The 15,975-nt window shown below is 39.9% G+C and overlaps 1 protein-coding gene across 1 annotated transcript in view; it reads right to left on the bottom strand.

The window, feature by feature from the left end:
- Nucleotides 1-14,827, bottom strand: part of DOCK4 (dedicator of cytokinesis 4) — a 248,424-nt gene extending 233,597 nt beyond the window's left edge. Inside the window, exons 1-2 of the mRNA XM_010574107.1 lie at nucleotides 14,750-14,827; nucleotides 13,346-13,393 (exon numbers count right to left, since the gene is read on the bottom strand). Coding sequence (XP_010572409.1) covers nucleotides 13,346-13,393; nucleotides 14,750-14,827 — 126 coding nt within the window. The remainder of the gene's footprint in view (nucleotides 1-13,345; nucleotides 13,394-14,749) is intronic.
- Nucleotides 14,828-15,975: the final 1,148 nt, after the last annotated feature.

Raw genomic sequence — 15,975 nt, 5'->3', positions numbered from 1 at the left:
CCAAACTTCTTGTGTATCCCCAGCCTACTCACTGGCAGGGCATGAGAAGCTGAAAAGTCCTTGACTTAATATAAACACTACTTAGCAACAAGCAAGCCATCTGTGTGTTAACATTATTCTCATACTAAATCCAAAACACACCACTATACTAGCTACTAGGAAGAAAATTAACTCTAACCCAGCCGAAACCAGGACAGTGTCAGAGGGAAACCTTGGGACCTCCAAACACTACGAGGGCAATCCAGCAAACTTCTAAACCCCACACCTACATGGACCTCATGCAGGTCCCCCTACACGTCTCAGTGGAGTCTGCACAACCACATACTCATGCCAGATCCCATCATCCTAACACGACAGATACTTTTTCAAATGCTGGAACATGTAGGCATTCAACCCTCTTAACAGACTGTGCCTCAGAGGCCAAAGTTCCCACTTCAGCATTGCCAAGTCACTGTAATCTGTCCAACAAGCGATAGAACCAGCTAACATCACACTCGTCCAGCCAATGTGGCAAGTATGTGCATAGCTGACTATATTTAGGTCAAATCCACAGCCAGCGCCTGCTCAGCCTGCTTTCCCCTCCTGCCCAAACAACCAGCAGAAGATACTCCAGGTAATCAAGCAACCTTTTGAAAGATGCCAATTCTTGCAGGTATTACAGAATGCAATGGAAGTGAACACCAAAACAAAAGTGAGTGTTCTTCAATCATCTGCACAGCTTCTGCAGTATCTCCCTATTCCATCCTATTCACTCAGGTAGGCCAAGCCTGTGAGAACATCAAATGCATACATTGGTGTCCAGAGACAGACAGATGGCAAAAGCTGAAAAGCTGAGACCACCTTTTACTATGAGGTGATGGTGAGTTACACTATGCAACACTTGTGTATGTGAATGGCAGTGCCAGGTACAGATGCATGCTGAGCAGCGTGATACCACTGGGCATTTGCTGAGATGCAAAGCGGCTTCACCCAGCTGATGCTATGAGTACTCACTGCAACATGATTGCTGTCAGGATGGGCTGGAAGTGTGCCCTGGCCTCACGGACTCAGAGTGTTTCAGCTAGGTATGGCTTCTCCAGGGCAGTCTTCAGATGCAATGGAAAAAAAGCAGGAAAGAACTTTTTTGTCCACATGATTAATGCATTTTTTAAAAGTACAAGATAAAAACAATCCATGGGCATTTGTACTGATACCAGAAGTAATTTAAGATTTTTCAATTTTAAAATTCAGTGCCTTAATACCCATGTGCACCCAAATCACTGCATCAAGGTTGTATCTGTTGACAAAAACGGGACAGAAACATTAGAAACTGATACCAGCATTTAACACAGTGAGAAGTCACAGAACAGCCAATCCTTTTTCCTTTATTTTTCATCAACCAACCACAGACGTAACTCCTGAACTATCTCAGCTATGTCAGAGGACACAAGTACACAAGCTTTCAGTCAGCAGCAACAGCCTGCTTTTCAGCATGCTGCTTTACAAACCAGGCACTGAGGTCATGTAATTTGGACATAGTCAGTGAGCAGATCAGTAGTAGATGTGGGAATATAACTCATTACTGGAGACGCCCCATTCAGCACTCCAACCATGTCAGGCTGTTAAGGGATTCATACTCAAAAGCATTTACCATTATGTCTCCAAGTCAAATTTATGATCGTGTTTCCTTCTTCCTCAATTTTTCATGTTGAAAAGATAATAATAGAGACAAAAAACCTTAAGTTGCATGTTTTGACAGTTTAAGGAATACCATCACACCCCAATAGCATGTCAGTGCTACCTGGACATTTCCCACTGGGGATAACCACCAAGCTTGTGCAGAGCTACAGTGTGAAGGAGCAGAACTACACGGCTGCTGTTCTGTCTTACAGTCTGAAGTGTACCAGTCCGGTTGGGGAAAGCAAGCGTGGAGGTGCAGAAGCCATCATCCTCTGTTCTCTTCCAACAAGCCCATGCTTGAATGGCTAATGAAAATTCAAATGACTACAAGAATCAAAGACCCACAAGCAGTCTACAGCATAGGCCTTACCCACGTGATTTAATTTCTTTTTTTTTTTACAAAAGGCAATGCCGAGATGCCAGAAAATGAACAAAACCTACATTCGCAAAGGGAATGGAAAAACAGAAGCAGGTGGTCAAGTAGCTAAGCTGGCAGAGCATTTGGACAGTAGCCGAATGGCCTGAATTCGGTCTTTAGTAAGGTCACCAGTGTCTCCCACACAGCTGCATTACTTGAAAACTTGAATCATATTTGTGATAAAAACAGAAAGCACTTTCAAATCCATATTTAAGATTACATAAGTGAACTATAGAACAGAATAGTCATTCAAAACATTTTAATATTATCCATTGTGATTTGTCAATAAAAAGGCCACCACACAAACATTGTATTTATTCATCATACTTCTACTGCAGACAGTTCCTAACACAGGTTCGACTCCAATCACTCTCTGCAACAGCCCTTTGTGATGGTATTTTGAGCAGTACTGGTACACATGTACTGACACACACTCACCCTGTTTTCTAACTAAAAGTGCCTTGCCAGCAACCCCAAAAGGCTCACTCTACACAGCAGCCTCAAAAAAGAAAGTCCTGCAGTGTGCAATCAACCTTAGTTCAACAAAATCACACTCATTCATCACTTTCTACACTTCTGAACAAATACATACTCTTTATTTAATAATGGTATTTTTTGGTACACAAGTTCCACTAGCCTCTACACATCACATTTCACCAAGGTGAAATGAGTTGGCACAGACAATACAGGGAATGTTAATGTATTGTACAGCGAACAAAGCATTTCTTTTAAAGCCAAGTGAACATGTCATTTAATCAAGATTGGTTTGCCACTTGAAAGTTCACTTACAAATGAAATTCAGACTTGATTCCCATAAGCAACAAGACACTGACAGAATGCACTACCTTGGTGAAGCAGCATTAACGATAACATCTTACAGATACAGATAACATCTGTAGTGTCTACATCTTTCAGCATCAACCACTGTCATCTGTAGGACACATTAGTGACCAAATCCTCAAGCTGCAACTAAATACTGCCTATTCTAGCTAATGCACTAGCACCTCAATGGCTAGAGCACATAATACAGGCAAGAGCATTACCCCATGAGTTCTCAGCTCAAGCACTCTTCTTTGGTCACCATTAAATATTGGGCCAAAAGTTTCTAAGCAGCCTTCTGGAAGTGAGAAATTGTGTATGTTCAGGAAGAGCTCATTCAGAGAGCAGCAAGCCCTTACTTAGCACCACAGGACAACGACTTTCGATTAGCCCAAAGCTCATTAGCAACATTCAAGAATCTCTCGGAGTCGTTATCTAGCAAACTAAACCCTGCATGACCTACAAACTAAGATAAATACAACTGATAACAGAAAGCTCAGATCTGAGGTCCTTACCTAAAACCACACAGCTAAACAAGATACTATGAAAATTCAAGCTGAATCAAGCACTTCAAAAATCTTGACATGGTCTTGTTTCTGAAGTGTGCTTTAGCAAGATTCATTTAGCACCACAAGTAATGTTATATGTCCTTTCCAAACCATAATCCCTGACAGCATATTGTCCAGAAACAACTGCCCAGATCTGCTCCCCCCATCGTCTTTATTCAGCAAGTTTTGCAGCAAACCTTAATTACAGCTTCCCTACCGGACAGGCAGGCAGCAGATGCCACAAAGAGGCCGGTGGAACATAAAGAAAGCTTCTCACAAAGCTTCCCACACTTCCATATATTTTTGTGCCTTTCACTAGTCATAACTCCTCCTCACTCTCCATGCCTCACTACCAGCTTTGCCCTCTGTCAGTTCACTAGTAAACCCTTTTGCAAGTCCCAATTCACAACCTGATAAAACCACATGGCAATTCTGACCTCTCTGCCCCTGCCTGTCACTTAACTTAGCCTCCATAATCCCTCATCCAGTCTCTTCCCAAGACCAGGTCTGACAAGCTTTTATTGGGTTTGCCAAGTTTAACTTTCTAGGCACATCTGTCCAAGTCTCCCTTCACTTCTGACTGAAGCTGCTGCAACAACCTGCAAGCTTCCATTTGTTTTGTTGGTTTTTTTTAAAAAAGCCCCTCCAAAAAGTTACAAATAAAAATACATACTTAACATAAGCGTTGTCATGATTTATAGCAATTTACCTTTGCGAGATTAACAAAACAAGTAGTTTCTAGGTAAAAACAGTTTGTAAGTAACCACAAAACAAGTGGCATAAGATCTTTGTATATATCTCCACACAACCGTACAGATAAATTTCTTTTTCATATTATCAGAAAAATAAACTAATTTAGCCCAAAACTAGTGTTGTACAGAAAGGATAGTGTTATTTGGGAGAAGCATGTGGGTAATTTAAGTCGGGGGAAGGGTAGAAGTTCTGGTTCTAAGTCATTATTATAGGAGACGTTAGAAGAGCCAAGTGCCAGAAAAGCCTGCCAAGTGCTATTCACCCACACACGCACGACTGTATAATGCTGAGTTGAAGAGAGCTTGATATGAGATTACAAAGCAAATTATATGAAATCCTGCTCCATCTCTAAGCTTGGAGAATTTGAGGTATTTAAATCAGGTATGTTCTACTGTTGATGTGGCGCAACATTTTACACTCACAGTGTCAGTGTTTCAGTGCGACATCCGAAGCCGCAGCATTCTTCTCGCCTCTCCGGGGCCTGCACAACATACCACAGGCTGCAGGAATGCCTTCACACATTCATTAAGTCAACATCCATACAGAACACAAATTTCCTTTTAGTTAGTACGTAATAACTAATGCTAGGAAAGAGTCAAGGAATTTTATGGCTGAACTACACATTGGTGATTTTCTGTAGCTAAAGTCCTCTACAGAGGAAGAAAAATGACCATGTGCTGGAATTACCCAGTATCCAACCTTCGGAACTAAAAAGAAGCAAAGCCAGACCTGCCCAAACAGCTTTCCCATTAAATATAGATCTGAGGAGACCAAGCTATTCTTTTCCAAATCACTTATGTATTTTATCATTAAATTGTCTTCATATCTACCCTTCCGTACAAGATATCACTCATAAAGCACTTCCTTTTGCAATTTGATATTGTAGATCTGTAAAAAAAACAAACACCAAAAAACACATAGCATGTATACAGATGTGAAGGCTAAGGGTTATCTAAGCTATCTTCGCAAAAAGCAACAGTAATACCAATGCCTGATAACAACTCTCTGCCCCTTAAATTTTGAAGGTACTTCAAGGATTCAAGACTTCAGGGAAAAAAGTAAATATTGACATTTTCAGACAAGTTACATATTTTGAGATCGTGCTACAGAACTCTTCATAAACAGAATCCTGGATCTGAGCCATCCCAATGATTAGCAGACACAGGATAGCTCTTTTTTCTCCCCTTTGCCTCCCAGTTCATTGTGGTAGGGCTGAACAGCAGGGACACACAAATTCAAAACCTTGTGTGAAAACTGATTGAAAACACACTCAGCAACTGTAATTGCGTCACAAGCAAGGTGACTGCCAACTTGAAGAAACCTGGAAAAAAATACATACACGGGTTATGTATCACATTCGCGTTCCTATTCTCATACATTTCTGTATATCAAGCACACCCACCAAACACTTCCAGGGGGTGTTTTAGATAAGAAAATGCTTTGAATACAGTAAAAGTCAGTTCACAACTGCTCTAATTAAAAGGGGGGAAAGACACCCAAGAAAATGCCTGAAATATGAGGAATATTACACATGTGATCCCCTAGCTTTGGAGCTACCATACCAGAGAAGTTCCAAGGATGCTGTTTCACATTTAACAGACATTGAAAAGTCTATCGCCATCATTTCTAATTTTGTGACACTCTTTTAGCACTCTAACTATTTTAGCAACCTGTTCAGAGTTGACAAGAATCAATCCCAACTTAACATCCAAAATACGTATTTGGACAGTTCCGCTTGTGGCATGTGGAGATGAAGTTTGAGATGGCGAGGAGAAGCAATTGCTTACTAAGCAGCCTCTAGGATAGGAAAGCCCTTACTGCCATGCTAGTCAAAGTGCTCACATTAAGACCGTATCTGAACAGCGCTAGCAAGTAGGAGTAACCTAAAATCTGCAAAAGAGTTCTAGCACTAACAGCCAGGTCCCATTCAAAGCAGAAAAGCCCCGCTGCTTGGCAGTGCCAACGTAGCACCAGGACGCACCGGCACGCTGCGGCTGCAAGGCGCTTCGAGCAAGACACAAGAGCAGCCCTGGGGTCCTGCCATCTTCTGTACTCCCAGCTGCACCCTCCCTCGCCTCCCCCACGCTGGCACACGTACTTTGGCAGACAACCCGAGCCCAGCTAGAGGTGCTGATCCAGCAGAAATCCCTCCCTGCCAAAAAAGGTGATTAGTTTTCAGCCAGATCAGCTCTTCTCAACCATTCATCGCAGAAGCTGTTACACAGGAGCGGGATGGGAAGTGCATGGCCAGAGCTGGGCGAGCACCAGAGCTGGCCTGGACATGGTCATGCTGGTCCCAGACAATTACATTTGGCTCGCCAAAGTTTCCACACACACATACTCAAGACAACATGCTATTCTGAGTTTCCTGAATTACTTTAACATATGGTACTGTAGCTGTGCATATTCCTATCCTACACAAACCCCGTATTTTTACATAAAACCTGCTATTTGTAGTCTGCAGAGTGCTTTTGAGGTTTTGTATAAGGTATGTAAAAAACGTAAATGGCATTTAACAGAGGTCATTAAAAGCCAAACTTATGACAGTTCTGCAAACAATAAATCCAATTCATAGATTAACCAAAGGACTCTAACTTGCTAGTTTAAAAGAGTCCATTCAACATTTATTAGCTAAATAAGTTTATCCTGGACCTCTGCTTCTCTAAAAATGAGCACCTCCCTATCAGTCCACTCCCTTCCTACTTGGGCATTATTTTACCGAGGAACCCATAAAGAGAGGCAAAGCATGCTGATAAAGACCGCAGATCTCTATCAAGCTGTACAACCACATTTATGCTTCAATTATGATGCTGTTAACCAAGAGAGCTAGAGGCAATGTTTATCAATATAAATTCAAACAGATCCTTGTAAGAATCATCATGAAAACCTATGTGATTCCTCTAACATTACGGTTGCACTTTTTCTGTTTACTAGGTTAAGTTTTTCTGAATACGTTGGGAAAAGAGGGAACCACATAATTTGTGCCTGTTTAATGACAACTAACCTCTGTACTTTATCTCAGCCATCTTTAAAACTGGTGTTATTTAATATACCTATTAAATACACATTTTTAGAGGCATTGCTGTTCAAGCCCCAGCCTATTCAGTAGAATGGAGTCTTTGCAGAAGTGAAACAAAGAAACATGCTCCTTCGCATGTAAATACATCAAAACCCAACAATTTTCAGTCTTAAAGGCTTCCCAGTGAATTTTCTGAATGTAAACAAGCATGACTGCAGTTAAGCTTGAAGAAACAAAAGCAGCTGATGTGGTCTAACACCAAGCAGACAAGTAGCAGCAGCAAGACTGACGCCACTCATCCTTCATGCTGCCAGCAAGCCAAGGCTTTTCATCAGGGGAGCAACTTTAAATACTACTTCTTAAAGCACATGATAATTGCTCAGCTTGAGATAAAACTAGTAGGGTTTTTTTTAAATTAAAAAAACAAAACCAGTGTTTTCCAGAAGCAACCACTAACAGTAGCTTAAAAAAAACCACAACTCTGCAGGTGACTATGGAGTGATTTCCATATCACCCTGTCTCTGAATTTGAAGAGCCCATTACATCAGATTCCTCTTAATATTGTTTACCATGTAACACCTCCAACCACTATCTCTAAAGAAGGTTAAACTCTAAAACCAACAGTTGCCTCACATGCAAGAACACACACTTTCCAGGAAAAATAGATATTATTCTGATATTTTACTTATTTTCAGCATCTTTTACTGTGCTTTTTCAATTAATTGGTGGAAAGAAATTGTTCAAAGCCTTTGGATAATTAAATAATTAGAAAAAGCCTAACTTGTATGCAGAAGAGACAACAGACAAGTCTTGTCTTCCAATCTGATTTGGAAAAAAAAAGAAAAACAATTTAAGTTACTGAATTTAGCTTTCCAGTTATGTAAGCAACTGGAGAATCTGTAACTTGAGATGCTTACCATTATCACTGACATATTTTCCCCAAGATAAATATAATGGCAAAGTATGTGGAGGCAGATATCTCCACCCTTACTTTACCTATTTAACCTGGCAAGCAATAGGAATAAGCCCATTTGTTCAACACAGTTGAGCACTCACAACTACCTCTGGCCCAATGAGAAAAGTTTAGCTTTCAGGTCTTGTTATTCCAAGTGGAGGAAAAGCTAACATGAAGGAATATCATTTTGGCTTGAGTTATAATTAGCTATTCCATTTTTTTTTTTCTGATGTGGGTGGGTAGAGGAAGAGAAGTAAGTATAGCTACAGTAATGAACTCTGTACAGAACCAATGTGTGCTCTCTTACACCGAAATAGAAAAACAGGGATCTTCTGTTTTCCACCTTAAGATTTCCTCTTTTTTTGTCCAAAGTTTTACAGACCAAAAAAGGAAGGAAGCTGGGGGCAGGGAGGGAAGGTAGAGGAATAGGGAAGAGAGATAAGTGAAGAATGTTTAAGAAATTTCCACTATTAACCATGAATAACACAGCAGCTCTGCCAGCTGTTGTCCATGAAATTGTTTCAAAAACATATGCTCAGATTTCTTCTTTCTTTGTCATAGTAAGAGGTGAGACAATGCTAACACCAGAAGGAGCAATTCTGAATCCCGTGCAAAGGCAGAAACTGCAAGTCAAGCTCTGTATCCTCACTGTACTAACAGACCTAGCACAGATGTTAGGAAAGGAACCACACAGCCTGGGAAAGAGGCACATTCCTTCAAGGTACCAAACATAAGCCAACTTTATTCCTTATAAAAACTACCGTTATCATTTACAAAAAAATTAGTATTTACAATCTGTGACCCATCTCTATACCACTTAGTTTCAGGGACCATACCTCACAGTTATACCTAAGGAATCAGAAGTAACTTTATGAACCACTGATGACATTTAAGTTTCCCAATGCTACTTTTTCCCCAAAAAATAAGACAGTACACTTAAAATCAAATAGCCATCTTTATACAGGGCTTTTCCTCAGAAAAATAGTATTCTGTATTTTATGGGTAACATTATCTACAAAAGCACGAATGCTACTTCATACAACTATTTCATACTTACATAGTCTGTGACGTATCTACAGCTTGATTAAGGATCAAGCTGTTAGCCATTGCTGTTTGTATAATACAATAATGAAATAATACAATTTTTGCAGCTAACTTGCATTTAACTTATGTAGCAAAACAAAGCATGAGAAGTACTGGTTTCTCCCCTCCTCCAACATCTCATGCATCTCTACACTGCTCTGGAGAAAAGTTAAAATAAGGCTTCATGGAATAATCATTTGCCTTCTGCACTGCAACCTGTAACTACAAAGAGTTTCAAAAAATGAAACATTATCCTATTATATGTGGTCAATGATTTATGATAGTAAGAGAAAATGCTTTGTTTTCAAAATAACTAACCAGAATTCAATGACTTCTGTAATAGAAGAGCCCCTATTGTGCAGTTGGTGCTCACCTCTTAACCGCAGCATATATAGATTCCCATACACTCAACGTAAATTATTCATGAAAATGTGTCAGTACACACCTTTATAGTTAAGAACTCATTTTGCATTTCTAAATAAAACTCAGAAGTCATAAGTTCAGTGCAAACTAAAAATCAAATCAAGGCATCCCAAGCAGTGGATTTGAAGGAGCACCCCATTCTTCTCTGCTACAGAAAGATCTGAACAAATTCAACATTTAGCTACTGATGACGTAAGACCAACCACCACCTGCTTCCAGAGCCCTGAAAGGACACACACACACTTGAAATCCAGTAACACAGAAAGCAAAACTAAGATAAATTTAAGTTATTCCTCTAAAGCCATATTGCGAGTTCTGCTAACTAAAAAACCCCATTTGGGGGTTTATTACCTCATCTATTTCTGTTTTTCTAAACACAAACTACCAAGAAAACAAAACTCTGTACCAGAGGGCTAAGTCAACAGACTTTACCCACTTTCAGTTGTAATAATTTCAGCTGTCACTATTAACAAAGTAGATAAATAATTGTACATGAATCTGAAAAAATAAGTTGACTTGGTTCCTTAACTGGAGAAAGACAAAAGGTACAATCAGTATCAGCAGGGGTTCTTTCCCTTATATTAGCTCTCCTTCAAGAGCACGAGCACACTTTTTTGCCACATCCCATAATAAGATGGTGTTGGGTTGTTTTTTTTTAATCCTGCAAAACTGATTTGATTTTATCCTATTTTCTTACTCAGAACAAGGAAAAAAAACAGCAAGCACAATCCATTACAAATTGCAAAATCCAAGCTTCTTCCTTTGTCCCTTTAGCACAGGTGACTTTCAGAGCTGCATTGTTTGCAGCTCTCCTATCCACCCTTGAGCATCTGGAAGTTAGATCAGCACTATTTTCAAACAAAACATTTCAGGTGCCCAAGAACTTGAAGTTGACAAGTTATCATATAATCTTTAAACTATATAACTGGGAACATGCATTCCAAATAGCTAGAAACACGCATTATGAAGAGAAACAGAAAAGAGCTATCACTTCAGTCTCTTGTCATTGTAAAGATCTGAAAAACACACTCCTTTAAACATGCAAAGACAAACTAATGGCAAATCATAGTGGCATCCAAGTGACTTTAGCTGTTCATCATGCATTGCTTTTCTTAACAAGCTCCACTTCTGTTAGCGAGTACAGTTCCTAAATGGCATCTCTCACAACAAAGCTGTCAGACAAGGTGCTTCCAACACGTTTATGTGAGAAAGGAAATTTGGGAGCCAGCGTGGCTGACAAACAGGAGAAATAGTATGGAAGAGAGGTGCAGTTCACTAAGGACGCATAAGCAGAACTAATCAGCTGACAAACACAGGATGGAAGAATGACTGTCTAGACAACAGTATTCCGGAAAAGGATCCGAAGGCTTGATTAGCGGTTCCCGACTGAACATGAGTCAATGCAATGCTATTGCAAAAGGAACAAACATCACACCAGGAACGACAAGCAGACACATCGCCTAAAGCACACGCTGAAAGATTCTCCCGCTTTACCTGATAAAGCTTTCCTGTCCAGTTTTGAACACAGATCAAAGGGTCAAAAGTAAGAACATCACTGTCTACAAGGAAAGGATGAAATAACTGGAGCTACTTCATACAAGGAAAAGGAGACAGTCTTGGCAAGTCTTCATATACACATAGTGATACATGCAAGAGGAAAACTACTCCAGTGCTGAACACTTTCTAGTAGTAAGATTGCTAAGCACTGACTACTGAAGTTGCAGATGCTCCGTTATCAGCATTTTAAAGAACATTCTGGCAAACATCCTTCAGAAGTGACAGAATTGACTTGGCCTTGAGAAAATAGTACAGATTAAATCTCTCAAAATTCTTTCTAGACATATTTTTCCTACATTTCTATTGATCATCTCCAAAACAAAACCAACCCTTTGTATTACATAATGTTAGAGACTTTCATGACAAATTAAATGCCTGTGACTAATAAAAAGGGATCTCTCTCCATGTTACTCTCCTGGCTTCCAAATCACTGGAAAGGGAACAGTGGTCACCTCAAAGGCATTCTGCCCAGCTCCTCACAAAAGGACAAACAGCAAGAAAGTGAGGAAAAGCAGAACAAAAGGTTACTCGATGTACACAGTTACATGCAAAAAAACCCACAGTAACAAAAGAAATTCCAGACTGAAAGCAAAGCAAAACCTTCGTATTTCAACTTTTCTGTGCAGAACCACAAAGACAGGCTTGAAAGGACTTTGAGGGTTTATCTAGTTTGTTCCCCTGTACCATCACAGAATCAACTACAAATCCAGTAGCAAAAACAACCCACCAAAAAACCACCCACGCACAACACTCAACGTCTCTCAAAACTAAAGAAATGAAGCAACGCACTTCCCAGGGGTGTGAATTCTCTGCTGAAAGTGCCTTGCCTCAGTTGCTGAATACATTCAAGTGTCACAAACGATCCAAGCAGTCAAAATGCTCTCCTCAGGATTTTCCCTGATCCCAAGACTCAAATTATGAAGAACTTTATAGACCAAAACCTACACAGTGAATTACACTCAGAAATGAACCAGAAACTATGGAATGCGGTGGATAACATGTTCACCTTGAACCAGGCTGTAAGCGTGAAACCGTATTTTATTCTGAAGTTTCATTTCTGGGCTGCAGGTTAGGGAAGCAAAGAGATGTGTCAAAGAGACAGTCTTGCAGCAGTGCAATAAGTTGCCGATATCTGCATGGTAGGAGTAAAATAACCAATTATAGCTTCCTTGACAGATAAGTTAGTGACTCCACCACATGCTGTCTGAGGTCCCAGAAGCAATCACAGATTATATTAGCCTATACTAGATAAAAAAGCATTCTCCCTTTCAGCAGGGAGACCACAGTCTCACCTTAACTCCTTATGTTATTTAATTCACCATTGTTCCATCATCTTTTGGCTATATCTGACCCAGCGAGTAGCCACACAAGTCCAACACTGAGAATTGTGGCAAAAAAACCTCAATACAGTGAAAGAGGAAGAAAAACAGTGTCATTAATATACACCTAATGGTGAAATAACATCAGCCTTCAAAAATCTTCCCCAGTAGCTCCAGGTATGTCGTGAATAGGAAAGATAAGATCTCTGAAGGGCACCAAGTAAGAAGGCATTACTGAACCAGCTAGCTCTGGGTTGTCCTTAGGAGATAAAGACATTGAAAACATCACATCCATACTAAAGACTCCAGATTTTTGGAGGCAGCTGTTAAAAAAAATTTTAAAAAAATCTTGGTTTAGTCTTATTTTAAGGCAATTTCACCACTTTATCAACACTTGTTTAACTGAAGACTAGTCTTATGACCAAAATGACTTAAAAATCTCAACCCTCATATTCTGCTCTCCAAACGATATCGTCAGTGATTTTTTTTTTTGGTCCAAAAGCTGTGAGTTGAGATCATTCCATTTTTGAAAGATACTGAAAGTTATTGCTTATATAGAAGATCAGGAAAACATCATCTTTATCTGACTGACATCCTAAACTGATGCAAAAGCCTCCATGACAATGTGTCACATGTCAAAAATCTTCCTATAGAAAATGCATGGGTCTTCACCATCTCAGACAGCTAGAACTCAGGGAGTATTTCATAAAATAAGAACAGGTCCCCATTGCCCCCATGAAGTGAAAGGGGCACTGGTATTCTGCCAACCTCACTCTCAGTGCCCCATATTACCTCAGGTTCACCTGCTTGCAGATGACCAGCCCCACAAGCAGTGACAAGCTGTAACAAGAAAACAAAGATCATACTCCAACTGTTTCTTAGCCAAATGAGCCCAAAAGTGCAGTACGTTTTGCCTTGCCTCACCCTTAAACAGCTATTTAGGCAGCTTGACAGAAGTTTTTGATATAGCTAACTATTAGTGGCCACATTAGTCTAAGACAAAAATACAAACTGACTTCCACATAGAAATGTGAGGCAAGACTAACGTAGGAGAGCAAAGGAAATAAGATCAAAGGCTTTGTTTGTACTACTTGGAGATGGATGCACGAGAGGCTGATGAAGTGTTTGTGCTAAACAAAACACATTATATTAGAAGCCTAGCATGCTATTGACAGATACTGTTGAGCTAAACAAACCAAGCTCATTTACAGTAAAATTCACTTGCAGTCAAAAAAGTGATTGCAGCACGAAGAAGCTGTCTTAGCTATCTTTCAACAGGACTGCTAGCGAGACTCGTCTGGCTGCAACTCAGAACAGGGCACAAGCCAATTGATTTGGCTTTTGTCTATGTGCAAGTCAATACCGCTCCTGTGATCAACTAATACACCACTGTCGTTTTCCCCCCTATAAACCTCAGCTTACAGCACAATGTCATTTGATCCTTCCGGTTTTCTGTCTATAAAATAGGAGATGGCCACACTTCATACTCCCTTGGGAAGGCAGATTTGTGGCTTAACCACACTAAAAATACCAAGCACTATTTAAACTTGTCTGAGTTAAATTGATATGTTTTGCTGTATGGAATGACTTCAGGATATGGAATATCATTCTGCTTATGAATTAGATAATGCATTCAGCAACTGTTTTTAATTATTCTCCTTAATTAATCTTTCCATCCTAATCCAAAAAAAAAAAAGGCTTCCTGAGAAATGCTGACAAGCTTTGTGCTCAGTAGAAAAAGGTGAATCACCTACATTCCACAATGCATAACTGCATCCTTACAGATTCAGGTAAATCAGATCAGATAAGGCAGTATGCAGATCTGGCAAGACAAAAAGAAAAACTGATCCTCTATATTCAGGCTAACAGAACTTGCATCTTTACTCCAAAGAGCAGCTACAAGGTAATTATGTAGTCCTGTGATTTATTTATTACAGCTAGAAGTTTCCAGTTTGCACCAACCAGTAAGAGTCACTTTTGAGAGCTACACTTACCAGTTTGCTACCTGCAGAGCATCCACAGCTATGCAGTCTTAAATGCCTCATTTTCACAAAGGGTTTGGTTATTGTTCTAAACAATAACAATATTGTTCAGTTAGGTTCTGAATTCATATAGAACAGCACTTAGTATTTACGTAAGCCAACTCCATTTGACATCTACCAGATTTAGATACTATTAACAGCAAAAAAATCCTACCTCTCCCAGCCTTACATCAGCATAGTTTGTGCTAAATGCTCCACATAACTGACCACTGGATCCTTTGTGCAATGCCATCACTAGTTTGACACAACAGCTGAAGGTGTGATTCAAAACATACGGAATTTCAAAGCGCAACACAGAAGTTTAACCTTCTGTTTTGAAAATAAAGGTATCAAACCCAGACAAAGCAAACTTTCTCAGAACCAGAAATATTCCAATGCTTATTTCACCTTTAGCACCCTGAGGGACAATATGTAACAGACAAAATCCACAGCCTTAGAAATAAAAACACAGAACTGTAGTACACAGGGTGTCACAAATATAACAATGTTCTTCATTATGACAGTGTGTCTATCTACTAGGAAATGAACTGGCAGCATGTCTGCCTGCTAGTAATGAACTCAGAGTAAAGCAACCTGTTCAGTAAAAAGCAATTAGATATTATCAGTGGCTAGCAGGCAGAAGTTTAAAAATTGAAGAGGAGAAGATTGTTACTTGCATTAACTACCCCTCAAAGGGGGAATCAGTCAGGCTGTGCAAGTGAGCAACAGCCACCTGGTTACCAGCAACCCTTCAGTGCAACCAGGTGGCTGTTGCCTGGTTATTCATCCATTTTGGCATGTCACAGTGGAAATGTGCAGCACACAGCATGTGCTGCAAAATTCAGATTGAAAATGCAGATGAGGTCTGATGTTGATTCAAGCCCTGAGCTCTTTATACAAAGGATACATATGCTTGGTACAACTAATCGGGATTCTCAAAGGGGTTTTATAACACACCCATTTTACCAGGGCAGATAAATATATCAGTATTAAAAAACTGTTTGGAAACATAATAATCCCATCACTAAAAAAAGAAAATACGTAAGCAGGTCTGTGGTGCAAAAGGCAAGTTTGATCTATGACATTCACTTTACATGAAGTTTAAAGAATTATACAGTGAGATACAACTCTTTCTCCTGCCTCCCCTACCACTGCTACAGAGCACAATAGCTTATACAATAATGGGGTGTGAAGATTTTGCAGACAGCACTCATCATGCAGGTGAGTGAGCACATAGCATAAAATGCAGTCCGAGAGAAAAACTACATTACTTTAGGTTAGTATTTCAACATTTTGCAAGGGTCATATGAACTACAATATCATGCCCGTCCTAGGGGTATAGAGGACCCGAACTGAACAGTGGCTTTTTGTTACTATCTTGAATAGCCTTTGGAAGCCAAA

The sequence above is a fragment of the Haliaeetus leucocephalus genome, unplaced genomic scaffold (genome assembly GCF_000737465.1).
Source record: "Haliaeetus leucocephalus isolate CR32 unplaced genomic scaffold, Haliaeetus_leucocephalus-4.0 Scaffold406, whole genome shotgun sequence".
Lineage (NCBI taxonomy): Eukaryota > Metazoa > Chordata > Aves > Accipitriformes > Accipitridae > Haliaeetus > Haliaeetus leucocephalus.
Note: the sequence above shows the minus strand (reverse complement) of the source record. Positions and strands in the feature narration are given on the sequence as shown.